Raw genomic sequence first — 21,041 nt, 5'->3', positions numbered from 1 at the left:
CAGGCTGACAAGGCTGGAAATCTGGTTTTTTCCCAGGAGATGGCACTAAAGGACAATCGCCTTTCAGCTAGCATAGTGCAATGCAGCAGGAACTTCGCTGGGGGCCAAACTGTTCTTCAGGCAGTTTGCATCATCCCGAGTCGCTCCTTGTTATAAAGCGCAAAGCTTTATTCTTAGCGTCTGTGCTTTTAGCGAGGGTGAGGGTATCCGTCTTTTACATCTCCACACAGCAGGTAGATACAAGCTTTCTGCTTATCATGGCAGGATCCCACTCATAGCCTCAGAGTCACCCAGGCTGGAAGGACCCCAGGAGGTCTCTCCTCCAGCCTCCTGCTCCCAGCAGGGTCAACGCTGAACTCGCACCGCGTTGCTCTCCACTTTGTTCAGTCATGCCTTGAGAGCCTCCAGGGTCAGACACTCCCCAACCTCCTGAAGTAACCTCATCTCATGCTTAATAATCATACTAGTGTTTTTCCGCGCCTTGTATCTGGCTGGAAACTCCCCAGTTTCAATTTATGACGATGGCCTCCTGCTGTCTGGCTGCGGACCTCAGTAAAGAGCCTGGGTCCATCTTGTTAGCCACCCCTTCTTAGGTACTGAAAAGCTGCTGTCAGGTCCCTCCTAAGTCTTCCCTCCTCCAGCTGAACGAGCCCAGAGCCCTGAGCCTCTCCTCGTAGGCGATGCAGGATTTGGGAAGGAGCACCACCCTCTCTGAGCTCAGAGTCTCTAGACTTCGCCCCAAAACAGGTCTGGCAGCCTGATACTACTTCCTACAAGGAAAAGGAAGGGGAGGATTTGATTCCTCTACCTTCTTTTAATTTAATTATCTCAATTAATCTACAAGCTCTTTAGGCTCTCTACTGCTCCTTTGAAGAAGAAGGATTTCCAAAGCATGCTCTGTACAGGTAACTGCAGCAACTTGGTACACATTTTAGGACCAGTTTTTCCTCAGTGCCTAGCTAACAAGGGACTCAGGATACAGAAAAAGAGACGACTAGTTTTACAGCACACCAACTCAAAACCTGCCACCTTGCCAGCCTTACGGGGTTGTTCATGCCTGAAGTGAACCTTGGCCCGGGACCAGCAAAGCCCTGGAAACACCGAAGTGGCGTGGTGTGGTACGGCTCTCCTCAGTTACAGCACTTCAAAAGCAAGCTGTGCGAGAGCGCTTCCTTGCTGCTGATGTTGCAGGACAAAGGACAATAGCTACAAGCCCTCTGCCATTTCCTCACAGCCTACGGTAAGCCAGAGTAGTAATTAAATGCTCTGGCAAAACCAGCAGGAACAAGCTTTATTCTGCTCTGTGACTGATTGAGCAGGCAGTAGGAATAGCCAGGGATTTAATTTAAAAGTGACTTGCCAGGCTGTCAGGTTAGCGGAGTTCATTCCTGAGAGAAGCTTGGACGAGTTGACTACTTCTTGCCACTCTTGCATGTATTCAGCTTCCTGAACTTATTTATCCTGCCATTTGTTATCAAACATGGTGAAAGGTGGGTAGAAATCTGAAAGGAGTCAGATAGCACAGTAACACGCCACTGAACACAAAAACCTGCGGGGTGAAGCGATGGGTAGAGGTGCCAAGCAAGTGCCTGAAGGGAGGAACGTATTTCATCCTGCTCAAACGTCAAATCAAATCTTCCCTGTGTGTCTGCTGTACCGTAATATCCACCCGGATATTAATATAAGCATATCCCACTTTTGTCTATGAGAGGGTCAAATGTCCGTTTTGTTCCTCAGAAGAACCAGGAGATATGCTGCAGACAAGCCCATTTTAATAAAGGAGCCTGCCTGCACCCGTGGGTCGAAAGCTTTCCCTGCTGGGGTGGCTCCTCCAAGACCCACCTCGCCAAGAGCACAGAAAGGCCGTGCAGAAGCCGAGTCCATCCCGGACTGCCCTCCTGGCTCGGCACACTGTCAGGGCTGCCCCGGAAAGCCCAGCAGCCTCGCCATCAGCGACAGCTCGCTCTCCTCCAAGTCACTTGCAGACTTCCAGCACAACGGTTCTGCTTCAGATGGAGGTTGCCATTTCTTGTCGGCTGAGCAGGATGACCTGCCACCCAAGGCTGAGTTAGTCAGGGAATATTTCCTCTTCTCTTCTGTCAGCCAGACAACATTTAGCAACAGTGCTGCCCTGTCGCACCTTTTTGCATCTTAGCTAAGCCAGAGCTGGCATGGCAGGGATGCTGCCACGATTGACACGAACTACAGCCCTCTGCCATGCACCCCGCTGAAAATGAACCTCACCCCCCAGACTCAGATTTTCTAGACACTGCTGTGTGAGCTGGGCTGGTGAAGAGAGGAGCAAGCCCTCGGGCCAAGGCTTGGCCTCATGGATGCACTCCACCAGCTGAGGAGTGAATTGCTGCTCCAGGAGAACTGATAAGCAGCACTAATTGGTAGCCTCAGTGAGAACCATCAGTTCATTTTGAGGAAGGAAAATAGGCTGGCATGAATCACCAGCTGTTTTAGAGAAACAGCGTAGGTTACTTGCTTACTTTTTCTTTCTCTCTCCTCTTTCCTTCTTTGTTTTTGGTCTATTTTAGAAACACTGTTCAGCAGAAGCTGACTCACCAATATGCATCAAGCTTTTCTTTTCTCAGGCTCACAAAGAAACACCATTTGCATATCATTCGGGTTCTGTGTGATGCAACCAGGTTATTCCCTTAAAGGTGCACCAGGTGAGCAGAGACCATAGGTCATCAGGCAAAAGTCAGTGGTAACCATTGTGCCGAGTGGTTCATGAGCTGAAGTTCATGTTTACCTCTGTGGAAAGTCCCTGCATTGAACAGGTTGGACCCTGGGTGTTGCAATGAGGGAGCAGCCTTTCTATTCAGAGGACACACAGACAAATTGATGGGCACTCATTTCACACAGGAAAATGGAGACACAAATCTCCCCTGCATTGCTTTAGTCATTTAAAAAAAGCTCTAACGATTCATGCTGTAAAAGCACTGTAAAACATAAGAGTGATGTAACAAAATTTGAAGTTAATCCCAAAGTGTGCAGGCTCGTGTGGCATGTGGGTGTTAGTACAGCCCTGTTCTTGCTGCGAAAAGACACAGCTGTTACCCATAGCCTCTGGCATGCTGGGGGGGCAGATGGGCAGGACAGGTCTGTCCCCACAAGAAAGCTCAAGAGGAACAACTAAAAGCGTGAAATCAATGAGTGTAATCCCATTGTGGCTATTCCTACCCCAACTCGTGCAACCTTAGATCCTCTGCAGCCTCATCTCCACACCTTGCCTTTCCTGAGCATTTCCATGCAGTTTGGGCTACAACCGTGTCCTTCTAGAAGAGCACCGAGGCCACGGGCAGAACACAGGGAAGTTTACACTGCAGCTTCCCCCGCTGCTTGGGCTGCTGCCGAGAACCTCCTCCTTTGTGTGCTTACTCATGTGTGTAGGTGAACACACAACATGAATCACATTACTTTTTTTTATTATTAAAAAAATCCACCTTTGTTTCATTTTCTACACTTAAAAGAAATACAGTGTGATTTGCTAAGACACGCAAACGCTTTCATTCAAAAAAGGCAAAGAAAGCAAATGAACAGCATTTTTTTTCCAAATAACTCAACACCTCGATTACAAAACCACTATCAAAACTAGAAAGATCTATAATACAGAGAAAGTGCTAGCAGGGAAATCACTTACTGCTACCACAAAAGACTGATAGGAAAAACCACCCCAAACCCACAGAATTTTGAAGGCACATAAACCCCCTTGTTCCTGTGTCATCAATACAAGATTTATATCCCTGGAGGTGTCACACGGAAGCTGCTGCATCCGCACCACTGAGCTGAGCCATCTGATGTTGACATCCTCTAGCTAGAGCTTCCACATAAGGAAATGAAGATGGAGCTGGCAGTTTATTTGGCCCCATTCTTATACAAAACCATTGTACATTCTTATACCAAACACTGTATGTAGGTTTTTTTCAGATGCAGCTGGTAATCCCTTTTTTTTCTGGTGAACACCACAGAACTGGTTGTTCTTATGCCCCAGCTTCTAGAATCAGGTGTGTCAGATATAAACTCTGTTCTCAGTAAAAAAAATATGTGCAGATTTCACAGCAGCAGTAAACCTTTAATGCCCCAAAATCAGAAGACAAACACACCTCATTTTCTTTCCGGATTTTTACATCAGTCTTAAGATTTAAAGGCTCATTACGCCCAGAGTTTGAAATGAACAACTGTGATGCAGCAAAGCTCTCCCTGTCTCAGACAATAGTCCATGTATATCCAAGTGTATTTTTAAGTATACTCCTAATCTTAAACCTCTCAGGGTAAAAAAAACCCCAAAACAACAAAAAAGACCTCAGAGAACCAAAGACTACCTTTTCCTGATCACTCGTTATCTGTTTTCTCCACTGCTTTGACAATTCCTCTCACTAGCCAGACCCAGATCCCCACCTCCCTATCTGCACCACTCCCCCCCGCCCCCGCTATTTCTATTTTCCTTCATTTCTCTCTCCCTTATCTACTTGCTTTTCCATCCATCCTTGGCTCCCTTCCACACATAGCACAAAGCTCTAGAAAACCAACTCATGTCCGAGAACAAACTTCAGCTCAATTAGTCGAAGATTATTTCCTCATCCTTACATTTCTTCAACCCAATCCTGATTTTATAAAGCGCCAGAAGTTTTTGCAGAGAAGAGCACTCAGTCTTGGGGAAGGGGCTGGTGGAGGGGCTCAGGGCTGGGACTGTTTGTCCAAGAGGTTTCTCAGATGCAGGTCTCAGACTTAATCCTAAGAAAGCAGCGATGGCCTCACGTCCTCCCCGGTGGAGCGCGTGGAGCTGCGCTAGCGGATGAAGGATGCCACCTGAGCTGCCACTCCAAAGGGAGAGGAATAGGCTGCTGCTAATCCTTGCAGGCCGACCACCAAGTAGCGGCATCCCTTCTGCAGAGCTTTGCCGACGTTCTGTGGAGAGAGATGGGAGAAGAGGATAAAAAAAAGGAGAGGTGATAGAAAATACCTTCACATAAAATTGTTCCGACAGCCAACGTCACCAACCCAGGAAATGAACTTCTCCCACAGCTAATGAGGGCTTGAGCATAGAACAACATATTATCATCTATTTTTATATAGAAATACACACCTACAGAGTACAGTTAAACTGAACAGGTGCAGCCTCCACAGGAAGCCAGGCTTTTACGTGGGCTTCTATTCAAGAATAAAATTAGTTTAAATTCACACCTAGTTTGTAGAGGTACATGTTTCCCACACACACATGTTCTAAGTATGTTAGTAACTCTTAAAAGCACATAAGCTGTTAAAACTGGTGCTGAACAAGAAGGCAGTAGAACACTGAGAATATTTTTATGGAAACTTCATTGCTTTTTGTCAAAGATATGTTTGGTCAAAATAAGAATGTATTGACCCACTTTCACGTCTCTACAGGTTTAAGAGCTCATCTATGTACTGCATTAGAGATAGCTTGCTGCAGATTATTTAAACTAAAAACCTTAATCTAATTTTAATTTCACTCTTGATAGTTTTTGCTCATATGGCTGGTCATGACTGGGGAATTAATACAGTGTGGTCAGTTTGGGAGGAATATCAAACTGTTAGTAACACTTTATGGTTGCATGGGACTATATCAAAATCAATCTCTTGTAATATGGAAAACACTGAAACAGAGGATATACTTTTAAATCGGTGAAATCCAGTCAGTATCTATTATATTCCTAGGATTTCTTAAAGCTGGATTACAGTGGCACTGGCACATGAAAACCTTCAGCTGTCACGACGCCACTACATAGCTGATTTTTGCTGCATTTACTCCTATGGAAACTTACTTGAAGGGAGTTAAGATGGCAAAATAAAAGGGCAGCTCGAGCCTGGGGGTAGAGCCTGAGGATGGAGGAGGAGACGCAGGGCCTTCCCTTCCCACCTCTGCCCTGTCCCACTATGTCACACTGGTGACTTCTTTCCTTCCTCCTGCGCCGTGTGCCACTTACCTACCCGCACCTCACCAACACTTTCACAAGTTGTTCTTTACTGCCAAAGCCAAACTGGCAAACCTTCCCTGTGGGGATGTTGTCTGACCAATACAAAAGGGAATATGCAGCGTCCAAGCACTGGCCTGTGCTCTAAACACAGTTACAAGTGCCCTTATACTAACAGCACACACAGCAATAGCACCAACGGCAAAATTATGAACTGCTGTCACATAACCGTGCTCACAGAACTGCTCTGTATAAATCGAGACTACAGACTTGACACTGCTTCCTACCACATGTGTTTACTGTGACTTGGAAATCAGTGTTGGAAACTCAAAGTATCAAATCCATCATGAAAGAATGAAATATTTTATTCCCCTCTTCATGAAACAGTAGTATTTGTGAGGCAGCTCATGACTACGCCGTCATCTGTAAACTGTGTGAATTTCAAAAGTAACTTTGCCAAACTAACTGGCATTTTCTGCATATCGGAGATAGCAAGCGTAACTTTACCAAAATCACCATTTTTTAAAGAATGCAGCAGAACGCCATGTCTCATGCTGACATCCGTGATCTCTCCGCTAGGAAAAGATTCCGGACACCAGACAGGTTTTTCCTGCTCAGACAGAAACTACTTTTTGCTAGAAATATCCAAGACATACCAGAGCTGTACTTCAGTGACATAACAAGAGAAGAAATAATCGAATTCCTCCAAACAGCACTTTCGTAATCAAAGGCACCCAGCCTCCGGGGGAAAAAAACCCAACAAACCACCAGACTGCCGGACTTGTGACTTTCCACACAGGAAAGCAAAAGAACAGTTTTGATCCAAAATAGCTGTTACACAATGAAAAAAGCACGTTGCATTTTTTTCTTTGGCTTTCAGGGGACACCGGGAAGGTAAGCTGGCGAATGGGTGTACCGGAGGGATGTTATTACCCTTTCTTTCGGTCACTGAAGTAGACGAAAAGAAAGAAGAAAAGCAGGCCAATTAACTGGAAGTTTTAAGGAACGGTGTCAAAACAAATGACGCCGAGGGAAACGCAGAACAAAGAAAGGCAAAGTGCCCGTCACATGGACCAGCTTAGTGTCATTTTCGCTCCGAAACGGCAGATTTTCTCCTCTTTGATCCCGGCGAGGGCCGCTGTCCTGCCTTCCCCAGCAGCACCGCCTCCGCCCCGGCAAGACCAAGACCCAGCCCGGCGGCGGACCCCCGCCTCGGGGCTCAGCGCCGCCGCCTCAAGCGCCTGAGGGACACGGGGGGCTTCGGTGCCGGGACCCCCCCGCCCCCCGCCGAGGGTCCCCGCTCCGGCTGCCCTCACCTTCCCGTACTTCTTCAGCCGCTTCCCGTAGGGCCGCTTGGCGGCGGCCCGCGGCGGGCGCAGCGGCTCGTAGGAGTCGGGCAGGAGGACGAAGTGCACCTTCCTGGAGGCAGAGCCGCCCTCCTCCTCCTCCTCCTCCTCCTCCTCCTCCTCCAGCGCCGCCGGCCGCGGGGCCCCCGCGCTGCCCCCAGCCGCCGCCTCCTCGTCCTCCGCGCCGGGCAGGATGGAGACCTGGTCGTCGTCGTGCCCGCGGCGGGAGTACCTGCCCCTCGCCTTGGCGCCCAGCCGCGAACCCACCGTCATGGTGCCGCCGGGCGCCGACCCGTCTGCGCGGACCGCCGGCCGCCGCCGCCGCCGCTGCGCCACAGGTGTGGCCGGAGGCGGCCGCTGCCCCCTCCCCGGGGCGGGACGGCGGCGGGAAGAGGCGCCCCGGGCCCCGCCGCCGTGAGGGCCGCGGCTAACCGGCCCGGGGTAGCGGGGCGAGGGCTGGCGGAGCCCGTCAACGGCGGGCCCCGGCCCCGGCGCGGCAAACCGTGTCCCGCCTTGCTGGGGAAAGCCGGGGGTTTGCTGGGGGAAGCCCACCCTGTCGCCAGCCGTAGGACAGGCGGCCGCTGCGGCCTCCGCGCCCCGACCGCTGGTGAAGGCCGAGGTAGCTCCTTCCCCGGCGTCGCACGCACTGCTCCACGCCGGCAGCGGCTTCGGGAGGCCACGCTCTTCCTCCCCTCCGAAAGAAAAAGCCAGACTCCCTGGTAATCCCTCTGTTAGAGGCGTTCCTGCCAGGAGCTCGGGTGAACAGCGGCTCCGGCGTACTGGGCTCCGTTCTGCTACCCCCGGGCAGGGGGAAGGTTCGGGAGTCTTCGCCGAAGGGCAAAGTTTCTCGGTGGTTTTTGCCCAGATGCTGGGGGAGGCTGACGGCCACGCGCCTCTCTAGCTGGGTGGGCTGCAGATTAGCAACCGCGCTTCCTAAGCCGGGTTCGCGTAGCTGGGGTCGGTCAAGAAATGCAAAATTGCATAGGGAGGATCAATGTTATTTATTAAACCAGGTGGCATATTTATCAACGTTTGATGCATATATGAATACTTCAGACAAGCAGGTGCGATAAGGGGACAGACTAATCCTTTACCGTGGATTTTTCTTACTGAGGAACGAAGCCTTGAACCTGTGCCTGATGCCCTCTTAACATTCAGCAAGTAAATCCTGCACCCAGCGTGGTTACCCGCCCCAAGGATGGTGCTTTGCCATCGTCGCAGCTCCAGCCAGAAAGCAGTGTAACGGACACCTCGGCCAGCCCTCTGAGGGGTGGAAGACACGAGCTAAGTCCCAGGTCTGTCACTACGGGAAAAGTGCTCTACCCCTTCCCCTATTTTATATTTAAAGGCGTCACCACTCCTGTTACCATTGTCAGGTTTTTAATTTAACTCTACAGAAGGCTGAGGTGGAGGCCTAAACCCAGGACATGCTCCGCCGAGTACCGGTCCCAGACGGACACCTACCACAGACCACGCGTGGCCCTCGGAGCTTCTCCTTCCTCCGGGCTCTGGCCGCGGCAGCGCCTGCAAGAGCCTGTTTCTGAGCCACCCGGTTCTCTCCCCCACCTCCTGGAGCCAGATGCTCAACTTGCCAACGTCCTGGAGGTGTAGGTATGTCCTAAACACTGCAGAGACTGTGGGACTGAGTAGCACCGTAGGTCCTGTCCCAAGTACCTGCTTTAACGCTAATCACATGGTAGGGCCTGAAGCAGCAAGGTATAGGAGGTAAATTTTGCATGCTCTAATATGTTGCTGTAGATTTTAAGGTGCTACTTTCTTAGGTAGTTTGAGGGGTGAAGTAATTGCTTGATGCTGATTAAGCAGCAGCATCAACAAATAAAATACCAATAATCTGTAAGCAGCTGTTGAATGGGATCTTTCATCTTGTTAACCTTGAGCTAACTTGAGAAATGCATTAATATTTTTCTGGGGCTTTGAGATGTGTTTACATCTAGGTTTTCTATTTATAGATCCATTACTGAATGTATACTTTGCCCCTAAGCGAGAAGTGCAAAGATGGTAAAAGATAATCTGTCTTCTCAAGAGGGGCTGGCCTTTCCCCACAGACTGGGTTTGTACCTCACGAGCTTGTTTCATCTTCCCGAGTTCAACTATCAAAACCCCAGAGAACGTATCTCTCAATTGAGATTTACTGTCTCCATTTGCATGGCGGCAGGGGAACCATGTTCTGAGATTAAGAGGTCCAAGCTACCTCTCGGGTATACGACACCAGGTATCAAAAGTCTCAGGTGTAACACCTCATAGAATTTTGGCATCATTGTAATTCTATGGCAATGATGCCACTTGGTTCTCAGGCATTACTTTTCATCCACAGAAGCTGGAATGAACGTTTGTAGTCCTTTCATTGATCTATATACATTTTAATGTTTTAAATTGGACTGTATGAAAAGGGATCTACTTAGTTTGGAAGTGTCTGTATACCATAAATAAAGAAATAAAGTGAAAAAACAACCCCCACCCAAAATAGCAGAACCATGAGCTAGACTAACTGCTCCCCCCCACTCCAAACACCCCCTGGAAATGCTGCCAAGAAATTACAACTGAATACATAAGCCCTTTGAAGATCCAAGACATCCCCAGCCCTTCCCGGAGCTGTGGAACATGACGTGGCATTTAACTGTCTTTCGGATTTCTCAAGTTAAAGCCATACTAATAACATGCCACCGATCCCCTCCCACATGAAAGTCAAGCTGCATTTTGGATGCAAATGTTCTTATCCCCCTCTTAGCCAAAGAGTAACTTGCACGTAACAGGTACATAACACGGCAGCTGTTGAAGGACCCAAAAACCAGGCATTGAGGATTCAGCATGCAACATCTCACTGATTTCCATACCAACTACACGCTGCTTGCCAATAAAACCAGCGGTTCTGAAAAAGCATCTTTCTTGGATCTTCCCATCTTACTCCTGCCACAAAGAGGAGATCTGGAAAGCCAAATGAGGTGTCTGGGTGCAGCTACACCTTTCACACTCAGATTGTGCCCTCGCTGAAGCACTCGGTGTATTTGCTATGGAGAGTGTAAGGTGGTTCACAGCTCACCTGCCAACAGGGCAAAAGAAGGAAGGAGGTCAGCAGGGTTTGGGAATTGGGGCAATTTCACACTGCTGGCAGTTACTGGAAATAATGCCCTTTGCAAACTGTCTATATAGAAACATTGAATTGGCACTTTGGGGTGCAGTGTTTTGTGGGAGAGTTGAACTAAAATTTGTAGCTTCTGTTCTCTGGAAATGCTATCTGTGGTTCATGGAACATTAATGCACCTCTGGTTACATCAAGTGCTGAAAACCAGCGACAATCTAGGGCAAAGTTAGCCGTGTAAAAATACAGCATGCAAAGCAGGAAGCTATCTTAAGTACTTAATCTATGGTCTCACAGCGTGACCTATATTTTTCCCACTGAACCTTCCGAAAAGGCAAGGGTTTTTTTTCATGACTAAGTTTATACATTATCTTGGATTAACATCATGGACATTATGTTCCAGTGGTGTATTTTCAAGGATCATTGAACATTCATGGACATTTACAGGTGAATTGAGCAGACACACAAACCCCTCCCGACGCTGATTTTTGGTGAATTTCTGGAACAGCTCCTGGACATCCATTTCTAAGAGGTGCTGAACCACTGGTACTTTCTGGACAGTGCAGGACCACAGAACCAATGCAGTGCTAATCCTGAATTCACACAGCGTGGAAGATGAAGCCCGTACACCTTTCAACTATTTTGCTACCTGCAGTAATTATTGTGCTTTGTATAAAGGGCAAACAACAAGTATTTTAGTATGAGAACTGTTCAAGTAAGTTTTAATAGAGTGCACCAGTGAATCAAGATGACTTGCATCAGATTTTGTTTCAATGAACATCAGATAAAAAAAAAAAAAAAGAAAAGGGGCTACAGTTCTTTCTTTCCAAACACCACCCTTTTTCTAAGGCAACAATACACGTCCATTTCCGAACATAACTGTTACATAGGAAAGCTACATCACAGTACAGTATGTAAAGTCCATCTCGGTCAAGAAGCCATTAGAGAATGGCACATTTACTACACTTACAGCCTTCTAACTTAGGGTTACAGAGTTTACCACAGCTTTTTTTTTGATTTTTATTTTTTAAAGTGACAATTTCTTAATGAACTTTCTATTCTTCACAAGAGTGTGCAGATGGGGCCCATATGTTGATATTACAGTAATTACGACATTAAATAACATTGCACAACCAACCTCTATGGTTAATTCAGTACAAAATAACAAGTATTAAAATGTACCAGTACTAGTGGTTTTACATAGTTTATAATCATTAATCATGAAGGAAAAAAATGTGTTTTTTTTTTTTTCTTTTCTTTTCTGTAGGCAAGTGCCTAATTACAAAGCTGCACATTACAGGCATAATGATGTGGAATAAATACAAGAAATCTGGTAAAATATTAAACACAAACAGGTTACATGGGAACAAACTGTACAACCACGAAAGCATAAATCAACAATTTATCATTATAAACAAGGTATGTTTAGCTGTAAAATATTATGTGGAATTTCATGTACTCTTTGGGGGCACATGTTCCAAAAGCCAAGCTAATTCCTGAGGTGGTATTATCAACTTACACAATTGGTCAACACTTCAGATTATCTTGTGCTATTAAACAGTCCCAATATTAATGTATTTCCATAAAATGGAATTTATAGTATTCTGAAGGCAGCAAACAAGTGATATTTTACACCATGATATTCAAACGAAATAATTACGGTTCTCCATTTTGGTGCTACATTTATTAACGGGCCATGGGAGTAAGCACTGTAATTTGCAGACAGAACATCACTTACACCTGGTTTCTGTTCCCCCACAGCTCTGAGCTGGCCCAAGGCAGAACAAAGATTTTAAACTGTAAGTGCCAACACTGTAAACATGTTTGTATTTTTTTCCAACTAAACACTGTCCAATAACAAGGATAAGAGCCAAAGATAAGCAGGAACAGTCTCGCATAGAACAAAAGCCAATTATTCATCGACTTTTGGTTCAAATCATGAACAATCTTTAATTAAAAATGGTCATGCTACGGTTGAAACTACTTTTGTGCATTTGACTCAGGACACAAGTTTTTTAAAAAACGCATGATAGAGGTAAGACTTATAAAAACCACCAAAAATGTAAATGATAGGGAAGAACTTTTCCAACTCAAAGCCTCAAACATACATTTCTGTGCAGAAATCTAGACAACTATACAAGATCTGAATTTAAGCAGTCATCTTTTTATTATACAACTCTATGAACATAAAATGAACAGAATGCTCTATATACTTACCTGTACATGTGAACATAACTTCTTTAGCTACAGTTATTTAATATAGGTCATACTGGATTTAACTTTACAATTCTGAATAACTATGTATAACCTTATTGCAATAAGGGCAATTTCTACATGGGGAGTTTCACAGGCCAATCACATTAGGCGTAACCAGTACATTCAAAGTGTAGATCATGTATGAATCTTCCCTGATCCCAAAAAAATTTAGGTTCTCTTTACAGCTTAAGCTCGTTTGCTATCTTGGATGCAATGTTCTTAAATGCGATAGAAGTCCCAGATATTCTCTTGAAACGCACTCCGTTGAGCGACAATCGTGGCAGTTTGCAGACTTCCATCTCCCACTGAACAAGGCTATCTTGTCGTGCATCACCGTGAACACAGAAGAGCAAAAACCTCTCTTTTTGTTCGTAATCACAGTTATTAGCATCTAACACTTTCCGAATCTCTCGCATCATATCGTTCGGGTCCATAGAACTAGTGGTCTTCATACTCCATGTGAACCGCAAGGAGCGTGGCTTCGAATCTTTGCTATCCTCCTTCTCTCTGTCTTTCGGCTCCCCAGAAGCACTCCTGGAAGAAGTGACATACAGAACAGTCAAAAATAAAAGCAGTATAACCAAGAGATAGAAGAGAAATACAGTTCTTGAACAGGGGTTTCTAAACTGCGATTGACACACCACTAGTCACACACAAGCTAATTCAAAGAGTTAGATGGATACTGTTGGAACAGTTCTGCACCATCTCCTGCACACATGTGCGCTGTGGCATAGCACTGGGAGCTGCTACAAGCACTGGTGCAGTGGCACACAAGTGTGCAGTGTGCCCCTGGTGCAGTGGCACACAAGCAAAGCAAGTTTGGAAACCCCTGCTCTAAAATGTTCTGATGACAACATGTGCAATGGTAACTGCAGCAGACACACGTTACTCCATACTGCTCCAAAGAAAGTGGAATCTATGTGAAAGCATGACTGAAGTTCTGCTGATTTCATGGTCTGGAGCATGCCATACACCAACAAAACTGAAGTTGAGGGACACAATCCTGAAGCATAAATCATACTGTAAAAGCAGCAGAGGAAGAAATCCCACCCTGCGATTCACAAGTCTTCAGTTAATTCCCTCCCCTCTTTTCTGCCTTTCTCCCCTTTTGCATTTATTATTTATTTTTGACCTCTCTCTGTGTAAAAAGACCCTATAATAACGGGCTTTATTTTAACTGATGAAGCAGAATTTTGGCTCCAATTTGGTTCCAAACTGCTGGTTTGTCAACCAGTTGAGTACACAGCCAGCAGCATTTTCACAGAAGAAACACTGACATGCAGATGCAAAGTATTTTAGCTGATGCAATGACTTGGACAAAATTTCAAGGGAGTACTTTCCAATGAATGTTCTTACTCTGACGCTTCCTTACTGAATAGATTACTTATTCCATTGTAGAAAGCATTTTGAGAAACAGCACTAATTAAAGTAATTCTACAGCCAACTATTTCTGTTCTTGTCCCAGGTACTTAAGATGCCCGATACCTCCCCATCCATCACTGGGGAAAGGTGCTGTTCTCATTTTGATAGTCTATAAACTGTTGCTATTCAGAGAGGAGTCAAACCAAGTATTTTAATTTAACTTTCAGCGTGATCCCCAGAGAACCACATCAATATTAAAGGATAGAGCATGGCAGGGATAAGATCCCAAACGACTTTTAGCCCAAAACAGACACTGTAGGATGACAAAAAGTAGAGGAAGCTAGAGAATGAAAGCAAGAGCTGAAAGCAACTTCACACTTCATTTCATCTGAACATTTGATTAATCTCTTTTCCCTTTCCACATCATGAATTCAACAGCTAATAGACTTTGAATTGAAAAGGGCTAATGTAGATAAAATGCATTGTGTATTATACAATGTATCCTGTTAAGAATGTGCTGTTTTTTTGGTTTTTTGTTTTTTTTTTTTTTTAAATAAAGGCTTTCTGTTTTGAAAACTAAGTTGATACTTTCTGTAAGTGACCAGTTTAGAATGCAAACTACAATGCCTGTTCATTAGAGAGCATAAAAATAAAAAATTATGCACTGTGCTAAGCACACCAAATATGCAGAACCAAATGCTGAAACATGGCAAAAGAGCAGATATACTGGAAAATGAGCATATGAAGGAATGCTTTCTTACTAACAAAGCATCTATAGATCTGTGTACAGTGGTTGCCATACAAATTCAGTATTTAGCAGTCACCACCCTTTTTGTCTGAATGTCACTTTATTTCTCAGTGCAAAGTGACATTCATTTCTCAGGGACTGTAAGGTGTTTACTTCTGGCAAACAGCAGCTTTAGTAATGAACACAGTATGTAGCTATAGTAATAATTTAATATATACATATATACACACAGACACACACAAAGTATACTACATTTTCCACTGAAACCAAAAGTAAACACCATTAAATATTTGTAAGCCAAAACATGATTTTAAGTGCCTAAATGACTGGTTAACTCCTACAGGGGGCTTTATTATTCAAAGGAATATGCTTAAATAAAGTTTTATATTAAATACTTCGCAAGAAAGCAAAAATGAGGAATAAAGGACCTCACCAAAACCCCCTCCCCCCAAATAAAAAACATTTTTGAAATGCAGATTACTTAAGCACTATTCTGGTTTACATCCTGATTAAAAATCTTTAAGAAATCACTTAAACCTTGATGCGAAAGACCTAGGAGCGAAGTATTAATAGTGGCTCCTCACCTTGAGGTGTCAGTTCTGCCACTGGCTTCGCCTTCACTTGGATCCCTCAAAACAAAGTTAAGGTTGAGATTCAATGATAAAGGTGAAAAATAAAAGTTAAGAAAACCTACATCTAGAACAACGTTAAATAGCTACTGAACAAAAAAAAAAAATAAATAAAAAAAATTCAGTATAATAATGTCAAGCCTAGTACTGTTTAATAGTATTTTTTCACAGCTGTAATTTTAGTTTCCCTTTACGGTACCTTAACTTTTTTCAGCTCTGACATGTAATTGTTTAATTTTTTTTAAAACTGATGGTAAAATTAACACTTTGTTCTCAACCTACTGCAGACAGAGCAATGGCCACATGTAATTTCAGCAAGCACAGAGGAGCAGTCGATCAAGGTGGTCCAGGAAGGCTCCACTCTGCACCCTTCTGGGCCAGGCCTTTAGACCTCAGTCCTGAAACCACTTAGGTACATGCCCATGCTTAAGCACACTCAAGTAATTAAAGACAGGACGTGCCTAAGAGTTTCTGAGACCAAATGTTTGGAGCCCAGTTCAGAAAGGTTACTTCAACGTCTGCTTAACTTTAAGCAAATCAGCTGTTACATTGACTTCGGTAAGATTACCGGTGAGCTTGAGCTTAAACATATCTTCTTATCTTGTTGAATTAGAGGTGTGCTTTACCAAGGAACAGTTTTATATTATGCCTTTTTAGTCTGAAGCAGCTTGAAAAATATCCATAGATTGTATAAGCCACTTACGTACATTCCCAGTGCTGCTGTACAAACATTTTAGCACCAAATTTCAATTGGCTAATTAATACCTTCAAAACACAAATACTTTAGTAACTAACATCAGAGAAGTATCATTTGACATAAACCATTGATATGAAATACTTCCAATACCCTATTCATTAAGCATAGTCATTATGCATTTATTTTATATACTTACCAGGAAAGGCATTTACCTTTGCCAAAAGATAGTAAAAAAAAAAAGTCTTTCATGACACTTTCTAATCAAAGTATTCTTTAAACCATTATTTCCTGAACAGTACAGAAGTTAAAAGGCATGCAGTTATGTGATCCAACTAAAAGCACAGCAACCCCCCCACTCCCCCAAATCTCCACCCATGTAAACCCAGGCACTAGAAGTCTCAAACAACCCAAAGTTAAAAAAACAAAAAACCCCCAAAAGCAAAACAAAAAACCCAACAAAAAAACCCCAAACACCAACAAAAAAACCCCACCAGCGACAAAATAAACAAAAATCCTACAAGGCCTTCATTATAGGAAAATGTACTTCTAGCAGTATAAAACACAATAGGAAATTGTATAAAAGTGTTCTATAGAAAAGATAATTTTAAAATACATCAATTTATAATATCTTAATTCTAAATGCAAAGTTTACAATATTATTTTAATATTGTAGTTTAACATAATGGCAATATTAATTCTTTGATCTGACTTCAAAAAAATTCAAGATGCCATTCCTCGAAATAACAATGAGCTATAATGCAAAAAAACCAGCCTGCGCTCTTGAAATTGGTTAGTTACTTAGCAGAAAATACCTTTCTTCCCATTTGGAAATGTACACTGAAAACACAGTTGACTAACTTCACTGTAACTTTTTTTTTTCTTTTTAGAAAACAGAGAACAAACTCTCTCCCCCCAACTATATAAGTGCTGGAGATACCAATAACGGAGGATCATAGTCCTGTATCTTCAGGTTTCTGAAAAAAGAAAATCATTCATATACTTTTTTTTTTTTTTTTTAGGTCATCATAGGAGGTATTACTTAGACACACACTGATGCACACTATCAGCTCACCAGGTTAAATCAATTTTATGAGGAACATCACTGCATTTCTAGTTTTCTCTCTTCTTTTCCCTTGTAAAATATCATTAATTGTGTAAGGTGATATTACTTACAGATTTGCAACTACTAGCTTAACCTAGCTTTGAATTTATCTTTTTTTTTCTTTCTTTTTTTAACACATAAATGATAGAATCCGGTACATAACAGCATGATTCTGCAAAGAAAATAGAGGTTTCCAAGATATAATTCTGTTGTAAAACTGACAATAATGCAGTATGGACACATCCATAAGTAGGCTTAAGAATTATATGTATATCACCATTAGAAAGAGGCGAACTGAAAATTAAGTCCCCTTTTGGGAAAACTATTGTGACTGCTAAGTCGTCACTTGATATTAAAGAGTGTATTTGAAAAATCTTTCCCAGCACCTCTCCTTACAGTATTGTTACTGTTAGCATCATCACAGGAGTGAACACAGCTCCAGGATGCATGGGTTTTCTTCTTTCAGAATCCTGAACTTACGTGTGAAGAATTTGGTAACATGATATGAGAGGCTGCAGGATACTGAAATATTAGTATTTCCAGAGATCCAGACTAATGCCCACTTCTAAGCTTCTCATTTATTCACAGATTTTAGAATTCCCTGAAATAATTTGTTAATACCTATTCCCTCTAAGCACAGCAATAAAATAATTGTAAATCTAGCCCTTGCAACAAACTGCACCCAGTTAAAAAAAAGTAAAATATTGTTAACATTAAATAATGACTCATATTTAAGTCACTGCTTTCAGTATTTAAAATCAAATGAACTTAACTTAATTGTAGCATCTTTGTATTTTAGCTGCAAAACCAGCAAAAACCCCTTTTGAGTAGTGTTCTCTTGCTCCTTTTAAGATAAAGAAGCAGAATAGCCGGTGAAACATAATGGTTACAATATACACAGAGAAGTAAAACAAGGCAGGTTCTGGAAGGAACACACAAAACAAGCAGCATTCTAACTAGATTTACATTTACTGGAAATTCTCAATGACTTTGCAATTATGGCCCTAGTTATAGGCTGGGCTTTTTTTTTTTTTCTCTTAAAAATCGAGGTACTAACCTGCGAACAAACTTGGAAGTTATCTTGCTTATTATACCAGTTGATGTCCCTCTTCTAGCATGTGCAAAAGCACCGGTTTCATGTGATGGTGAGGCGGGCGGTCCATTGTAAGTGGCATTACGCCGCTCCCTTAGCTGCTCACCATGGAAAGTGCTTCGACTTGAACTCCCCCGAGGAAAGCGGGTTCGGTCTGGAGTGGTAGTGCTAATACTATGAGCAGACGGGGAAGCAGCAGGCACTCTTTGAGTTGCACTGCTGGGAAAACAGAAGCATAAATAAAGAGAAAGACTATGCTAGAAACCCTCCTACACGACAACCATTTTTCAAAGATAGGAAAAAAACCCCGCTCTTGATTTATCTTTTTTTTTTAAAAAACCTGAATCTGCTACTGATTTGCTTCTATGATTCTTACTTAGAAATAATCAAGAGAGATTTTCATTGTAAAATCAAATTATGTCAAGTATTAAGAGCAGTTAAAAAAGTATACACAGATAACAGGACAAAGGAAAAAGGTAGAAAAGTCTGTAGTAAGATCTGAAAGTGTTCCCAGCCCTCTTCCGGAAAAATACGTTCATCAAAACCTTTAACACACAAGCACTCCAAAAACTTAACAGATACTTCTTAAGTAATTATCTGACACAAATAAATGTATAAAGCTATTTGGGCATTTAATAGCACGAGCAACTATACTATGGTGCTTTTAGACAGAAATGAGCCTAGCAATCTACCAAATCAAGAGGTTAACATTTCAGTATTTCATTTGAATTTATGGTGGCCACTGTTGAACAGTCCTGTCTAAATTAGTTAAATTTTTAACTACTTAAGTTTTCCAGAAGCTTCCAGAGGGAGGCAGTCAAGGAACTTCTTTAACTGTATGCAAACATGTGTGATGAACAAAATCAGGCTTCAATCATCTGCTATACCCACACTACTTGAGTAAGCTACTGCTTTGAAACAGAATGCAACGTGACAGTTTTGAATAGCTTACAAACATACTGAAGTATATAGTGAACTGAACAAGATTTTTAAAGCGCACAGCATTAAAGAAATAATAATCAATTTGTTACCTTGGTCGGTAAGCTTCAGTGCCATCTTTGATGGTTGGCAGTGTAACTTTTATAGGATGACCAGAGGCAGACATAGACTTTTGATGTCGAGGCCGTGTTGATACAGCAGAAGCTACTGCAGAGCCTGCAGAAGATGTGCTACTCGCAGACATTTCTGTTAGGCTTTTACCATGACAGCAAGGCAGGAGGGACAGACAAATGAAAAGGGAGAAGAGAGGTTAGTGTAAAAAACCCATAGAAAACAGGTAAAATAACAACTAATTTTTTCTTTTAGAACATAGCGAGTGCTGTTTAAATAACCAGAAGACTGAGTGACTGGGCTGCCTTAGTCAGCTAAAGTAAAGGATACAGAATTCTAAGAAAATTATGTTCATCCATAAATCAAATCACCATATGTGAAATTAGGCCTTTTCATTCCTCCCAAGATTAAAGCTTACACACACATTATTCAAACTAGTGAAGAAAGACTACAATGAATACATGGAAATAGTAAAAAATACTGAAAAAGAAATTCGCAAAAGACAAATAGATTGATTAAATAGAATCTCCTTTTGTGAAGTGAATGCCCTTATTTTCAGTTAAAACTCAAACACCTATGATTTGAAACATTTGGAACTGCTGTCATATTATCACTAGGAAGTGACTGTGTTTTTAAAGCACCTCCTCAGGACTATCCCAGCCACTGCTAGGCTGAGCCAACCCTTTCAAAATATAGTTCCTTCTACTGGTACTTTTATTTCTGCTTTCCCTAAGTGGCGAGGAAGAAAATGAAAGCAGCGGCAAAACAATTGTGTTATTAATTTTTAAAACAAAAGTCAAATGACTTAAGCCAAACTACAGCTTTGCCTCTACAAGCATAAACAAAATTGCGTTAATAATGTATTAGCAACAGCAGTCCCAAAGCTAAATAATATTTGTAGCAAAGAGGTAAAAAACTTTGGATGAATAATCCAAAGACACAAGATGTTCAGCTACACCAACTCCAAATTCAGCTGTAACACAATATATTGTAGGAAATGCAAATATACAACTCGAAAGAAAATTGTTATCCTTCATTTTTCAGAATACACTCAAAGAGCTGAGCATATTCATTGCACTCATGAAAGAAACAGGGATTAAGAATCATCTGTCTCTTCAATACTATAGAAAAAATTTAAATATAAACTGTAAAATGAGAAACTTTGAAATAAAATATAATTCTCATTATAGTGGTCTTGGTATTAAATCTATTGAAATAAAAACTTTATCAATCTTTGCGAGGTCATAAAAATTATTTTAGTATATATATTTTAACCCTAAATCTAAAAAATGTATGTTATCTTCTTTCTTTTTAAAAAAGCATTATTACAAACTTTGTTCAAATATTTTAAACTATACACAAAAATTTGGAAAGACACTTTTGAAAGCACCCATCTAATAATTTGAAATTACCTCCTTAAAGCACTTTAAATAGCTGTATTTTACATGTTCCATAGCTCATCATTTTAGTATATATCAACAGCTCTATAGTTTTCCTATTTCCAAAATTAAATGCATCATTAAAAAATTCAAACACTAAGACAGAAAACAAAACCAAACTATTTGACTAGATTATGTTATTATTTCATGCTAGGGATTTTTTGGTTCATTTTACCGTAACTGTTTTATTTAAATAGCTTTAAGAAAAAAATCAGAATAAGATCTATTACTTTAAACTAAAAAAAAAATAAATTTTTTATTACTCTCCATT

General features: G+C 42.3%; 3 protein-coding genes across 12 annotated transcripts in view; 1 reads left to right on the top strand and 2 right to left on the bottom strand.

Annotated features, from left to right (window-relative positions):
- RAB3GAP2 (RAB3 GTPase activating non-catalytic protein subunit 2) overlaps positions 1-21,041 on the top strand; it is a 240,196-nt gene that overhangs the window by 59,447 nt on the left and 159,708 nt on the right. The window lies entirely within an intron of this gene.
- C30H1orf115 (chromosome 30 C1orf115 homolog) lies at positions 3,421-7,581 on the bottom strand. The gene is made up of 2 exons (XM_049833947.1): positions 7,265-7,581; positions 3,421-4,920 (listed from the first exon to the last, which is right to left on the bottom strand). Exons 1-2 carry the CDS (start codon positions 7,565-7,567, stop codon positions 4,801-4,803), a joined length of 423 nt encoding a protein of 140 aa, XP_049689904.1. The 5' UTR covers positions 7,568-7,581; the 3' UTR covers positions 3,421-4,800.
- Positions 11,094-21,041, bottom strand: part of MARK1 (microtubule affinity regulating kinase 1) — a 60,396-nt gene continuing 50,448 nt past the window's right edge. For 3 of the 8 annotated variants that reach the window (XM_049833934.1, XM_049833936.1, XM_049833942.1), the window contains 4 exons: positions 19,313-19,474; positions 18,246-18,500; positions 15,345-15,389; positions 11,094-13,184 (listed from right to left, as the gene is read on the bottom strand). In XM_049833934.1, the coding sequence (XP_049689891.1) occupies positions 12,830-13,184; positions 15,345-15,389; positions 18,246-18,500; positions 19,313-19,474 (817 nt within the window). In that variant the 3' untranslated portion in view covers positions 11,094-12,829. Of the gene's footprint in view, positions 13,185-15,344; positions 18,033-18,245; positions 18,501-19,312; positions 19,475-21,041 lie in introns of those variants that run through there. The other 5 variants (XM_049833935.1, XM_049833937.1, XM_049833938.1 and 2 more) reach the window with 4 other exon arrangements.

Source organism: Accipiter gentilis, chromosome 30, assembly GCF_929443795.1.
Source record: "Accipiter gentilis chromosome 30, bAccGen1.1, whole genome shotgun sequence".
Classification (NCBI taxonomy): Eukaryota; Metazoa; Chordata; class Aves; order Accipitriformes; family Accipitridae; genus Astur; species Astur gentilis.
This window is presented reverse-complemented; position numbering and strand designations above follow the sequence as displayed.

Excerpts from the sequence above, each read along its gene's own strand:
- C30H1orf115 (XM_049833947.1), bottom strand. The coding sequence starts at position 7,567 with ATGACGGTGGGTTCGCGGCTGGGCGCCAAGGCGAGGGGCAGGTACTCC. Across the intron at positions 4,921-7,264 it reads GGCTGAAGAAGTACGGGAAG|AACGTCGGCAAAGCTCTGCA; the intron begins GTGAGGGCAGCC and ends CTCTCTCCACAG.